This window comes from Sus scrofa, chromosome 11 (assembly GCF_054392235.1).
Source record: "Sus scrofa isolate SSC_HxYL_T2T_F1_AM1 chromosome 11, Sscrofa_HxYL_maternal_Yorkshire_Landrace_v2.0, whole genome shotgun sequence".
Lineage (NCBI taxonomy): Eukaryota > Metazoa > Chordata > Mammalia > Artiodactyla > Suidae > Sus > Sus scrofa.
Window position 1 is genome coordinate 33,461,639 of NC_139393.1, and position 14,517 is coordinate 33,476,155.

The 14,517-nt window shown below is 38.3% G+C and overlaps 1 protein-coding gene and 1 long non-coding RNA gene across 3 annotated transcripts in view; both read right to left on the minus strand.

Moving 5' to 3' along the window:
* DIAPH3 (diaphanous related formin 3) overlaps positions 1-14,517 on the minus strand; it is a 501,230-nt gene that overhangs the window by 471,333 nt on the left and 15,380 nt on the right. Inside the window, exon 2 of one of the 2 annotated variants that reach the window (XM_084982460.1) lies at positions 254-286. The exons of the other annotated variant lie outside the window; for it this stretch is intronic. Within the exon in view, the coding sequence (XP_084838586.1) occupies positions 254-286 (33 nt within the window). The remainder of the gene's footprint in view (positions 1-253; positions 287-14,517) is intronic. 2 annotated transcript variants of the gene reach the window in all.
* Positions 11,255-13,866, minus strand: LOC146398608 (uncharacterized). The gene is made up of 2 exons (XR_014820060.1): positions 13,603-13,866; positions 11,255-13,030 (listed from the first exon to the last, which is right to left on the minus strand). It is a non-coding gene; the product is annotated as an uncharacterized LOC146398608 (long non-coding RNA).

Consider the following 14,517-nt stretch of genomic DNA (forward strand, 5'->3'; position numbering starts at 1 on the left):
AATGATTCCAAGTTGACTAACAACTTGTGACTAAATAAAATTTTTAAATGAACATATTGACTAGTCCCTTTTACTATTTAAAAGAAATAATTCAGTGCATTCCACCAGTTCGGCCTCTTACTTTAACTCTGTAAACAGACCATTTCTAAAACATGCAGTTTGTAGCAATTTCATAGGTGTTAGTGCAGCACATCAGCAACAATACAAGGTTAGTTAAGAGTCACAACAAAGGAAACATCGAGGATAATCTTACCACATCATCCGTCAGTGTCCTAATATTTAAATGCTGCAAATGAAAGAAACCAATCATGTCAGTAATTTATAACAGCTTTTTTAATTTTAGTTAATAGAGTACCTTTAAATTTCTACAATGCTAAGTTGAATGTAATTAAATTCCTGACAGTCTAATAAAAATGCATTATATATTGTGTTAATCACTTGCTCAAAAAGATGGACAGAACTACATTAAACGTGATAGTCTCCTATAATTCCTTGGCTTTGTAAACCTCATAAACGAGAAACCTCGCTGTGGTATGATAAATACATTCTCCCAATAAGAGTATTAGTTCCCAATAAGTATACAGACTTAGAACAAATGCAATGGATATAGGAGTTTAAATAAGATTTTTCAGAAAAATATTCCTCTTATAAAACAGTGAAATTCTAAATCTATCATAGCATGCAGCATAATAGATAATGAAGTACTTTGCTGGCTTAATTAACTTAAACAATTCTAGTAACAGAGAAGAGAGTACTGGAATGACTATTTGCATCTTTAACATCAATTTGATTTATCCCAGTGGTAACAGTAGACACTTCTCAATTTCACTGCTACTTCTTTGAGGACCCTTTTGCTGATTTACTTGCTAGACAAATACAAGGCCACTTTAGAAAGTGAATAAATTAGTTTCCTGCAAAATAGATGGAGTTCAAAAGCAAAATTAAGCATTTGGGCAGGGGGGAGGGGGGAGAAGTCTAAGTTTTTATAAATTCTGGAGTTGTGTAAGATTTTGTATTCAGCTAGCTAGAATCAACTGCCAGTACTCCTTCTTCTAATTCATGGTAGCATTTGACCTTTAAAAGGGTAGAGAAAGGGTCAAGCACATTTTCTAAACAAAAAATCAGGTCAGGTCTATGATAAGTATAAAAGGACATGTGTTATGGAGTTCCCGTTGTGGCGCAGTGGTTAACGAATCTGACTAGGAACTATGAGGTTGCAGGTTCGATTCCTGGCCTTGCTCAGTGGGTTAAGGATCCAGCGTGAGCTGTGGTGTAGGTTGCAGATGCGGCTCAGATCCCGCATTGCTGTGGCTGTGGTGTAGGCCAGCAGCTACAGCTCCAATTCGACCCCTAGCCTGGGAGCAGCTCAAGAAATGGCAAAATGACAAAAAAAAAAAAAAAAAAGACATGTGTTAGTAGTCATTATGTAACAGAATAAATGGCACATAGCTAAACTTAACATTTATTGACAAAATGAGATTTGCCAATCATGTCTGAATACCAGAATACACCTTTATGCTCATGAATCTACTTCAATGATGATCCAAATTAAAAATTCATACAGTGTAGACCTCAATATAAGGCCAGATACTATAAAACTCCTAGAGGAAAACATAGGCAGAATGCTCTTTGACATAAATCACAGCAACATCTTGTTGATCCACCTCCTAGAATAATGACAGTAAAGACGCAAATAAACCAATGGGACCTAATTAAACTCAAAAGCTTTTACCCAGCAAAGGAAAGTATTTAAAAAAGGAAAAGACAACCACAAAATGGGAGAAAATCTTTGCAAATGATGCAAGAGGCAAGGGCCTAATCTCCAAAATATACAAACAACTCATGCAACTCAACCACAAAAAAAACAAACAAACAAGCAACCCAATTGAAAAATGGGCAGAAGACCTAAACAGACATTTCTCCAAAGAAAACATACAGATGGCCAACAGGCATATGAAAAACTGCTCAACAGCACAAATTATCAGAGAAATGCAAATCAAAACTACAATGAGGTAACACCTCGCACCTCTGAGAATGGCCATCACTAATAAGTCAACAAATAACAAATGCTGGAGAGGGGGTGGAGAAAAAAGGAACACTCCTGCACTGTTGGTGGGAATGTAAATTGCTACAACCACTATGGAAAACAGTATGGGGTACCCAGTAACTAAATATAGAATTATCATATGATCCAGCAATCCCACTCCTGGGCATATATCTGGACAAAACTTTCACTGAAAAAGATATATGCAACCCCTATGTTCACTGCACCACTATTTGCAATAGCCAAGACATGAAGACAACCTAAATGTCCAACGACAGATGAATGGATTAAGATGTGGTACAATGGAATATTTATTACACAGTCATAAAAAGAGAAACTAATGCCCTCTGCAGCAACATGGATGCAACTAGAGGTTCTCATTCTACGTGAAGTAAGCCAGAAAGAAAAAGACAAATACCATATGATGTCACTTATTTGTGGAATCTAAAATATGGAACAGATGATCCTATCTAAAAAACAGAAATAGATCATGGCCAAGGAGAGCAGGTCTAGGGTTCCCAGGGGAAAGAGGGAGGGAGCAGGATGGATGGGCACTTGGGGGGTTTTTTGAATGCAAACTGTTAAATTTAGAATGGATGGGCAATGGGGCCTACTGTACAGCACAGGGAACTGTGTGTGATTGGGTCACTTTGCTGTACAACAGAACTTGAAGAAACATTGTAAATCAACTACACTTTAATAAAAATTTTTTTTTTAATTCATACAGTATAAATCATTATCCCAGACTCTCTCTCACCAAGATATTCCTTCTTGGTTCCTTCTTGTGCAGAGAGGCAATAATTGGAGGCACCCAGGACGAGTGTCATGTATCAAAGAGAATGCAGCTGGATTAATGACCACACCACTAGGTGCCAGACCGAACTGCCTGTTCCGTTACGCTACTTATCCTGACCCAGGAGCAAAGAAGCAGTAACACTGGATTAACAAAGGGCTAATATTGAATCCTGGGCTGTAGAATGGACTTTTAATCACTACTATCTTCAGCTGTTGCAATGAACAAGCCTGGACATGGGCCCCTGAGAGTGGGTGTGATCCTGAGGCACTCAGGTCCTCAGTCTCAGCCCAGAATTAGACCCAAATCTACAAGGCTCCAGAGTTTACAGAGAAAGGAGCAGAGGACAGGCTGTGCGGGGCTCCCTTCCTCTAACTGCCTGCTGCATTTGTGCTTTCCCACCAGCGGATTTCCAGCCCACAGCATTTGGTTAATCACATCACTCTCTCATTCTTCAACCTGAGCTATCACCGCAATCACAACTCAGGTCACACCTGAAAGAGGTCATTTCAAAATCTTCTGATAAGAAAAAAAATATATATAGCCAGCTTCTGACACAACAGCATTCTAATGCTAAAAAGTAAAGCTAATGAAAAAGTATTATGCTGAAATCCTAATGCTTGAAAACTAAAGCTAATGAAAAAGTATCATGCTGAAATCCTATTGGGAATACTATGCCACAATAAAGAAAACATTTAGTTACACAAATGAAATACTCCAAAAAAATCAGGTTGGGTTGCCTGAGGAAAATGCATGAAGTGATGCTAAAAAAGGGAGAAGAAACAGTGAAAGCACACAAGCAATTTTTAAGAGAAATGAGACTAGGGCCTATGCAGGATTTATGATCTAAAACTGCACAGAAGATACAAAAAGTATGGTGCAGAAAATGTAGGGAATATAGGTGACATGTTATAAAATTCAGAAGATGTAAATAACCAAGAGGAACATTTTTATCTACCTTCAAAAGCCTAACATAGGACGGCCTTTTAAATTAGAGTGGGACTCATATAACTTTCAGAAAACACAGAAAATGAGCAGTCACTGTTGAGTAGAAACAAGATATATAAGGATTCTTTTTTTTTTTTTTGGTCATAGTTTTTCTTTTTTAATACCCTTTAACTCGTTCATTGAATGTCTAGCAACTCAATTAATTTGTTAAATGCTTGGCCTGCTTTTTTAACTATACAGCCATGCATGTAAGTCTAATTACAAACTGTATTATTATACACATACAGAAAAAGTGATGAATTACAACAGAATTATAATGCTTACATAGAAAAATAAGAAAACTCAAAGGGATGTAACTTGTAGGAAGTTTAACAGTCGGAGAAACAAGCACAAAGCTAGGTAGGGTCAGGTTCACTGTTGCTTCTCTTCTGGAAAACACTTACCTATCAATTCTCACCACCAGCAAGAGAAGTCAGTAGGGCAAGATGACAGCAATTCCAGGCCCATGACAGGACTAGAGATATTGACTAACAGAGTAAACAGCTGGGAAACTCGCCTCAAAATGTTGGTTTCTATGTCAAAACAGTAAAGCTAGAGTAAGTGTCCATCTTTCAGAAAATAGAGATTATATATCTGTTTTCCCACATGCAATCTGAAAGAAACCACTAAAGACATGTTAGCACTAAAAAATTTGAGTAGTTCTGAACCTGAGTAATTGCCCTAAAAATTCAAATGTCCAATCATAGTCTACCTCATATATGACTGGAAACAAACGAAAGGAAAGAAAAAAACAGTAAATATTTAGTGAAAAAATGCAAAGTTTAGATCAAGTGGTATCCTTTTGTGGGATGTTTAAATTCTAAAATTCATTCAAGTTTATTACAAAGTTTACACTATCTCAAGGTCCTACCTACTTGGATTACAGACTTCTAAATACGAGAGGGAGAAGGAAGAGAGAATGTCTGACATAAAATCCCCAGCCCAAACTCTGTGGGGTTTTGGCTGTGCTTTGGTAGATATAAAAAACTATGGGGGTGACAACCTTAGTTAAAAAAAGAAAGAAAACTTTATTATAAAAAAGCATTGCTTTTATACTAGTACTTGAGGTACTGTTTAAATGTCGGGTTAACCAAGACGCTTAAAAAAATGCACTTCTGTTCATAGCTACCATCAATGCTCTTTACTACATCTCCTGGTTTGGGGAAATAAACTGCATACACCAATCCAGTTCATCAGTAGGTGTTTGTTATTATCCACACCAAGAAGGAAACAGAAACATAAAACCACCATTAAATGGAATCAAATAGGAACACTTTTAAAAATGGCAACCTGGGGAGTTCCTGTCATGGCTCAGCGGAAACGAATCCAGCTAAGAACCATGAGGTTGCGGGTGCGATTCCTGGCCTCACTCAGCGGGTTAAGGATCAAGTGTTGCCATGAGCTGTGGTGTAGGTCTCAGACTCGGCTTGGATCTGGCATTACTGTGGCTGTGGTGTAGGCCGGCAGCTACAGCTCTGACTGGACCCCTAGCCTGGGAACCTCCATATGCCATGGGTGCGGCCCTAAAAAGACAAAAAGACAAAAAAAAAAAAAAAAAAAAAAAAAAAACCAGCAACCTGATCACATTAGGGTATATTTGTGGGGGTGGGGGGGCGCTGGGGATGAGGATTAAAAGCACTCCATTTTAGACATATGAAAACATTTACAAGAGTTTCCATTGTGGCTCTGGGAACTGGACTAGTATCCATGAGGACATGGGTTCAATCCCTGGCCTCACTCAGGTATCTGGAGTTGCCGTGAGCTATGTGTAGGTTCCACATAGGGTTAGGTATCTGGAGTTGCCGTGAGCTATGTGTTAGGTATCTAGAGTTGCTGTGAGCTATGTGTAGGTTCCAGACATGGTTGAATCCTGCATTGGTGAGGCTGTAGTGCAGACTGGCACCTACAGCTCCAATTCAACCCCTAGCCTGAGAATCTCCAAATGCCACAGGTGCAGACCTTAAAAAAAAAAAAAATTTACACCTAGATGTGACTTTGTAGCCTTTAGTTACATTACCTGGCCCATAAATCTATAGGTGTTATTAATGCTTTATGACAATGGGATAGAATAAAACTGGTGACAATATCAAAATATAAACAACTCTGAACACAGGACCTTGGTAATTGGTTAAGGCATGGTACTAAAGCACACTGGGGCTCTTTTCCCAAGCCAAAACACCTTTGTCCTATGTTTCTCAAAATGCTAATCCTATTTCTCCCTAAAAAGTAAGTGGTACTGTATATAGACAGATAACAATGTTTTCTGCTAATGACAGTTCCTAGGATGAATGATCAAGAAGATGAGTCCGGAATTGAAAGAAAGAACAAGTTCTTTATAGATTTTTCTTCAAGAGAACATAGAATAAAAAACAGGAGGTGGGGGGAAATAAAAACACAGAACATAGGCCTCTATATTCTCATTTAAGCAAGGGATCAAAACCTTTACTGAAGACAGTACATGCTGTCAAAAAATAGACCTAGATCTTCTGGAGCACTGTGCAAAATGCTGTCAATATCAAGAGGTATGAAGCACAGTTCTTCCCCCACCAACCTAGTTGACAAGTAAGTAAAAATGACTAAATAAATTATATAACGCAAAGCCACATATAAGCCCCTGAGGTCCACATGCAATGAAAAAAAGACTCCAGGCTGTAGCCCTAGGCTTTCGGCAAATTTTACATGTTCTTTTATCAGTGAGCACAAATGGATTAGCAGGGAGCAAAGGATCTGTCCGCTGATGTCACTGGATACCTGAAGGCCCACCAGGCCTGCTCTGATCACTGTCATCAGAGCCCCTCCACAGATATATCTTAGAATAATCTTCAGCTGTTGCAATTTAATTCTATTAAACTTAACACCATTTAACTGGGCCATTATAAGAAATTACCAACAAGAGAAAAAATTCTAAGATTAAAGCCTCCAAATGCAAGTGACTCAGATCCAATTCTCATAAATGAGACCCTCCAGACCAGTTGGTTTTCAGTTTGTTAGTGTGCACAAGAAACCACTGAGATATTCTTTGTAAGAGTATTCTTTGCAGCTTCCCAAGATCCTGACGCAGTAGATCTAAGGTGGGGCTTAGGAATCTGCATGCTTAAAGAGCCCCTGCTACAGGGAGCTGGGAACCACCACTATCAGCATTACACAGACTGCCTGTCACATGGTTCATTGAAAATCAGTGTCCTTGGAGTTCCCACTGTGGCTCAGCAGGTTAAGAACCCAATATAGTATCCATGAGAATGAGGGTTCAATCCCTGGATTCGCTCAGTGGGTTAAGGATCCAGTGTTGCCGTGAGCTATGGCATAGGTCCAGGGATGCAACTCAGATCTGGCGTTGCTGTAGCTGTGGTGTAGCTGGCAGCTGCAGCTCCAATTCAGCCTCTAGTCCAGGAACTTTCATGTGCCACAAGTGCGGCCATAAAAAGAAAAATTAATTAATTAACATAAAATTGGTTATGAAAAGAAGGGGGAAACAAATGAAAAGAAGGGTGCAGAGAAGCAGCAGAGGATTTCAGAGAAGTAGGAAACAGTGCTGGTATGGTTGAGACAGGCTTTACTGCCCTGAAGTGAAAGGCACTGATTGGCACTGATTTAAGAGAATTTAACAATCTCTAGCGTCCAGGATGAAGCACCAGATGCATCATTTATTGAAATGCTTAGTCCCCCACTAAAGTACAATAAATCAAACTCATAAGCATAGAGTTAATACCTAATTATCAAAGACTGTTCATATCAGATCAGGACATGACACTATTTGCTTGACAGAATGAGTAGCAGATTCTGACCAACACAACAAAGTTTTACCTTCAGGGAAAAGAGCATGGCTCAGTCTCGTCTTAATCATAATCTGTGGTAGATGAGGATATGTTAAGATCTTGCTCACAGTTTTGTTTTAAAGGCCAGATTATCCCTTTCCACCAACATACCTATGAATATGTATTTTAACCTAGCACCATTTCTGGTTCCACACCTGTCTTTAATGTCCATGCCAATTATAAAGACCATAGAAATATGAAGTAATACTACTAGCAACCACGACACTAAACACACCTATTGATGGATCTAAGGGAACTCTCCCCAGCAACCACACAATACATGTAGATGTGAAAATATTGTTCTTCGTGTAGATGTGAAAATATTGTTCTTCAAGGGCTCCAGATTTAACATCTCAGAAGGGTCCAAAAATAACACAAGCTTTCCCAGCACTAAGGACAAGAGCAGAGCTGATCTTTGATACTATAAAGTAAAGCTTTTAAGTTGCCTTGCTCTTCTTGTGGTCATTTTTTAAGTTTGAGTTGGAGAAAAATGAGAGAGGAGAGGTTAGCACAGGTGAGAATCAGAAAAAGCTCAGTAGCATCTTTTAATCCGTTCATCTACTCAAAACCATAATCTTGCCCATTTCAGGAAGATAAACATCTGTCCAGTGCCCATGATCCATCTCTTACGCTCCAAGAATCCAGGCCTCCCTTCTCCGTAACTCATTCTTTATTAAAAGACCAGCTTTCCGGAAGAGGCATCAGTCAAGCATTTACAGACATGAAAAGAAGATTCATTTCTAAGAGGGCACAAGGTTTTCAAAAGGATAAAAAGACTGCAACATAACTGCTGGAAAACAACCACTCTCCAGAAAAACCAATTATCAAATAGCTACTTGGTACTCTCACCTGGATTATGCACCACAGGTGCTGAACACCTAACAAGCCATATTTTATTCTAGTAAAACTCTAGTGTTCTTTTTCCTTCAAAGGGAAAATATAACAACTAATCCTAGTAACACAGCTTTCATACCTATTTTAAGATACTCTCTTCAGCTGTGCCAATTTCGTTCACCTAAACTACCAGATCAAAAACTCTTCAGCAATGGGTCCAGGAAAAGGTAATTCAGATCTCTGAACCCCTTTACAAGTAGTTTTGGTTCTAGGTCATGAGACCCCAAGACCGTTTTCATCATCTGGAGAAGGCTGAAAAGTAAGGCATCAGCGGTAAAAAATTTTAAACAGTCTCAGAGCTTCCAGAACCACCTTGAAGCTTATCCAACTAGTAACTCTTTCTGAGATTGCCTCAGCCTCTTAGATGTCATGTCCAAGACACAAATTTAGACTGGATATTCCAGAGGCTCATACAGCACCTGGAATCATTTGGATCACACAGCATCATTTCATATATATCTGAGAAGGATTTTATTTGTCGACATTCTAGCATCACCATGATGAAAGTAAATTTGGATAATTCTTAGAGAACAATTTGGTGAAACAAATCCTATGTTCAACTTAGGAATTCTACTAGTAATTACTCTTTAACCTAGTAATTCTACTTCTAGAATCTATACTTAGGAAATAAGAGGCCTGTACACAAACATGTATCACTACCGAGCTATTTTTTTATTTTTTTAATTTTTTTTTATTTCTCCAATAATTTTTTCTATTGTATAGTATGGTGACCCAGTTACACATACATGTATAGATTCCTTTTTCTCACATCATCATGCTCCATCATAAGTCACTGGACATAGTTCCCAGTGCTACAGAGCAGAATCTCATTGCTTATCCATTCCAAAGGCAATAGTCTGCATCTATTACCCTCAAGCTCCCAGTCCATCCCACTCCCTCCCCCTCCCCCTTGGCAACCACAAGTCTATTCTCCAAGCCCTTGATTTTCTTTTCTGTGGAAAGGTTCATTTGTGCTGTATATTAGATACCAGATATAAGTGATATCATATGGTATTTGTCTTTCTCTTTCTGAATAGTTTCAAATGATACAACTGACAAGGGCTTAATCTCTGAAATATACAAAGCAGCTTATAAAAGCCAACAACCCAATTGAAAAATGGGCAAAAGACCTGAATAGACATTTCTCCAAGGAATTTATACAGATGGCCAACAAGTACAGTGCTATTTTAAACAGCTAGAATTGTAACCAACCTAAAACTTCCAAGAAAATGGAAAAGATTAAATAAATTACAGTCCTGCCATTGGGAAATTGGTAATAAACAATGTTACAAGGAAACAAAGTTGTATTTAAAATTGCATATACAATATAATTCCAACTTCATTAATATACATATTTATGGGAAAAATCAGGCAGGAACTATTGTTAATTTTTTATATCTGGATTGAGGGACTTGGAGTAATTTTTTTCACATTTTTCTGTATTTTCTCAGTTGTCTAGAATGAGTGTATTTACTTTTATAATGAGAAAAGTTGTTTTTTTTTTTAAGTTACCATGGATCTTTAAGATACTATGGATGTTTTAAGTTACTTTTCACACCAGGCAGAAAATATAGATTAGTTCCTTTCCAAATAAAATGTATGTATGAAGCCGTAAAAGAGATAAAAATAAAAATCTAAAAAAATCTAATAAATACTGTGAACAGACTTTTTAATAGGCTGGGTTTTTTGATGAATACTTTCAAATGTGTCAGAATACATTAAGCACATTATTCATTTGTTTTCTAATTCACATATATAAATTAACCAATCTCAAAAGGCTCCTTGGTTTTGTGAATTATTGATGTTGTCACCTTCTAGAGACTTAATTCCAAGAAAAATATACGAATCACTACATCACAAGCACAAATCCTTTTGACACAAATTCAATTTTGGTGGCAACAATAATATATTGACTTAGCTTTATTTTTCTATTTTATGACACTTATTAATGTCAGAAATAAAAGAAATCTATCATTTTTTCTTATTGTAAATGTAAACGATCACATGCCATCTTGAGAATGCTGAGGTAAATACCACTCACTGGATAATCCCTTAATGCAAATGAAGACATAATACCAAAGTATAAGAAATAAGACATGATTTTTCCATTAAAATCTAGTCTCATAATCCTTTTTTTTTTTTTTTACCACACATAAAATTAGCCTGCCAACACATGTAAGACACTACGTGAAATATAAAGAGTCGCTGCCCCTTATGAGCTTATAACCAAAGGAGCAGTGAATAACCAAAACACAAGACAGTGGAATAAGCACCATAAAAGAGGTGTTTAATAGTGAGAGCGAGAAAACACAGAATCTCTATTTGCTAATTGTATATGCTTAAATACTTGCTAATTAACATGCAAACATTATAGCAATGATCTAAAACTAAAGTGAAATTAAGTTTTAGTCATGATCTAGGTAAAATTGGCAATACAGAATTCCTCCTTCTTATAGAGAGATTCCTAAAACATTCTTTCATTCAACGAATGTTTATTAAACATTAACTATGTTACTGGCAAAGGATCTATCAGTAAATAAAACAAGACTCCTATCCTAAAGGAGCTTACTTCCTACTGGGAAAAGAGACAAGAAACACGTAAAATAGTTACAAAGGATGTTAGAAGGTAATGAGTACTCTGCTAAAAATGAAAACTGGCACAAAGTAGGGCAAACCCAGAAAGCAGGTTTTGGAGGTTTTGCAAGTTTTAGAGGTTGCAACTTTAAATGTGAGAACTGGAGTTGGCATAAGCCTGAATGAGAAGGTAGCATCTGAGTAGACTGGAAGTGGACTAAGGAGGCAGCTATGTGGATATTGGATCCCATGTTGCTGTGGCTGTGGCATAGGCCAGCAGCTGCAGCTCCGATTCCACCCCTAGCCCAGGCACTTCCATATGCCACAGGTGCAGCCCTAAAAAGGCAAAAAAAAAAAAAAAAAAAAAGAACTTATTATAAGTAGTCAACTTAAACAGTAAATAACAGTTGAATTCACTTTCCCTGCAGGTCTGCTTTGCTGAGTGTCAACTGTATTGGATCATATATGCCTTTCACATGCTCTCATTTTTCTTTGGGGCTGAGAATTCCAAGCAGTGGCAGTTCCCCAACACCATCCCTACAGCTAGCATGTTGCCTGGACCTCAGGAGACTGACAGCTGAAGGGGAAAATGAGATGTGAGGTAAGCAAACACTCTGAGGAGGTACCACACATGCACGCGTAAATTTACAATAAGGGCTGTGAACCCTCAGTACCGTCAGGAAATGATAACTCTACCTCTGTTGCCCATAGCTCTTCTGATTACAACTCCCTCGGGTCACTGATCACTGTCTTGCAGTTTGTATGTCCTTTTTCTCTTCCTTTCTTTCTTTAAACATGGCAGGGACCTTGTTTCCCTCATCTTTGAACTCCTAGACGTACCACAGTACCACATATCACATACCATTTTAGGCCAGTGGTTTGCAGTCTGCATATGAGAATCACCTGAAAAGTTTTTGTTGTCTTTTCCTAACACAAATGCAACTCAATCAGAATACCCAAAGATAGAGCCTGCCCTAAGAACGTATGAAGCTTCCCCCAGGTGACTCTAATATACAACCAGGGCTAGAAACCACTAAGTTGGGCAAGCTATTATGAACTTACTCTTCTAGTACCTATCAACTGATTCTCCAAAGACCCACATGTAAAGACATGGCAGACACCTGTTGGTTTATCTGTCTCAGGCACACAGTCCCTTCTCAATGTCACAGACGTGGGACCAGCAATCTTTACTGTTCTTTGTGAGCTAGCCCTGCCACAGCTGGTGTGAGGAAGCACACAACATCTAAATCCAAGTGAAGTCAATCACATCCTCACTCTCCCAGAAATCTGGAATTGGGATTCAGAGATGAGAATTACAACCAAGAGCTTATATGTATACCTGGAACTATGAGGTTCTGGGCATGGTTGTGTGAAAATCAAAGCTCTAGAAGCCACACGATTTAGAGATACAACAGTGGCACAAACACCTCGCAGGAAGCAATATGAGATGTATGATCTCTGAAAAGGTAATGAGAGAAACTGCCAGCCTTCAGTTCTGGCTCCCATCCAAGCAAGGACCAGCTGAATTTACTCTGCTTGATCCCAGGAGACAGTCCCATGCATCTGTACAATTGCCATTTCTAAGCTTAAACTAGATAATGTATGTTCCTTTAAGCCAAAAAAGACCTTGACTCAGACAGAACCCAAAATGCAAAACAGATCCCTCGGTAGCCACCCTATAAAGCCCACCTCATCATCATTACAACCACCACTTACTTGACATTACCGTAATTACTAATGCACCAAACAATCCTACTAATTAGCCATTATCCCCCTTTAGCGATCAGGAAATTGAGTGTCACAAGAGTGATTTGCCAGAGCAGGTGAGTGGCCAGGCTAGGAATGGAACTTTGGTCACTGTGACTACAAGACCCTGGCTCATTGCCCTTCCCGCCCCTCAGTCCTCACTCCATGGGGCAGCAGCTCTTATCAAACCCAGGGAGGAAGACTCAGCAGAGATGAACCAGTTTCTGAGTTGTCTATGAGGCAAAGAAATTGAAAGGAAATCTTAACAGAAAAGACAGCATAACTCAAATTGGATGGTTATTAAGTGTTACAACTCCTACTAAAAGGTCTTATGGTAAAGTTGAGGTGAGTGAATATAAGAAGCAGGGTGGGGGAATTGTAGTTTCTGTAAATTGACTAACACAAAAATATGTTTTACTAGGGAGATTCCTGCTTTATTTTTTAAAGTTGCTTAAGTGTAAAACAGAAATATAACAAATAGTTGTCTTTCTTATTACTTATAGAATTTAAGCTTTAAGTACATTCCACTAGCATTATACACCATATCCTTCCAAATCATACTAAACATAGACCACAGAAATATCCATATTTCAAAATACTATTCAAAAAAAAATCACACACACACATATTCAGGTCAGAAATTAATTATAGGGTAAAAGCTAATTTAAAAAATTAATTTTTAAATTATTGATGTATGAACTCTTTAAGTAACTAAATCACCACTAAATTTTCTTGCATAATTTGATCACTACTTTTTTTTTTGGTCTTTTTGCCTTTTCTGGGGCCGCTCCCATGGCACATGGAGATTCCCAGGCTAGGGGTCTAATCGGAGCGGTAGCCACCAGCCTACACCAGAGCCACAGCAACACGGGATCCGAGCCGTGTCTTTGACCTACACCACAGCTCAAGGTAACGCCGGATCCTTAACCCACTGAGCAAGGCCAGGTATGGAACCCGCAAACCTCATGGTTCCTAGTCGGATTCGTTAACCACTGCACCATGACGGGAACTCCTGATCACTACTTTTCATTACCACCCTCTAAATTTGTCTGTCACTTAAAATGAGTCAAAAAACTGATTGAATATTTACAAACTTGACATCTGAAAAAGGGACAAAAAAGCACAGTGTCAGCTGTTACACACCGTCTGAGTACTGTACATAAAATGTGATTAAGCTGTACATTTCTTTTGGAAATACTAACCAAGCAAGGTATCATATCATTATGGGGCATCAAAGCTAACAAGACAGTATGTCCAGCCTAGCATATAAAGACATATAAAAACCAGTGTCTTCCCTGCAGGAGTTTACAATTCAAATGGTTCTAGAGGAAAAAAATAAATAACCTTGGTTACTTATTTTCCCTTTTCAGTGATTCAAAAAATAATATAAGTAACTGTCTTGCCAGGGCTACACATGCTGAAATATATGAGTTCCAAACCTTAATACTTTTCATTGCATGTCTCATCCAAAGAAATTTGGGGAATCTGAAGAGAGAAATCTTTGAATGGGATTAGATACAGAGCAGTCCAATACTATATGAAACTTGTACTGTATCACCTGATGACACAGTGAAATTCAACACATAACATTCTATGTCACAAGCTAGGTTCTGAACACACCAATTTCCGTGGTCACGTTGCAAGCTCAAGCAACTGCAGCCTAA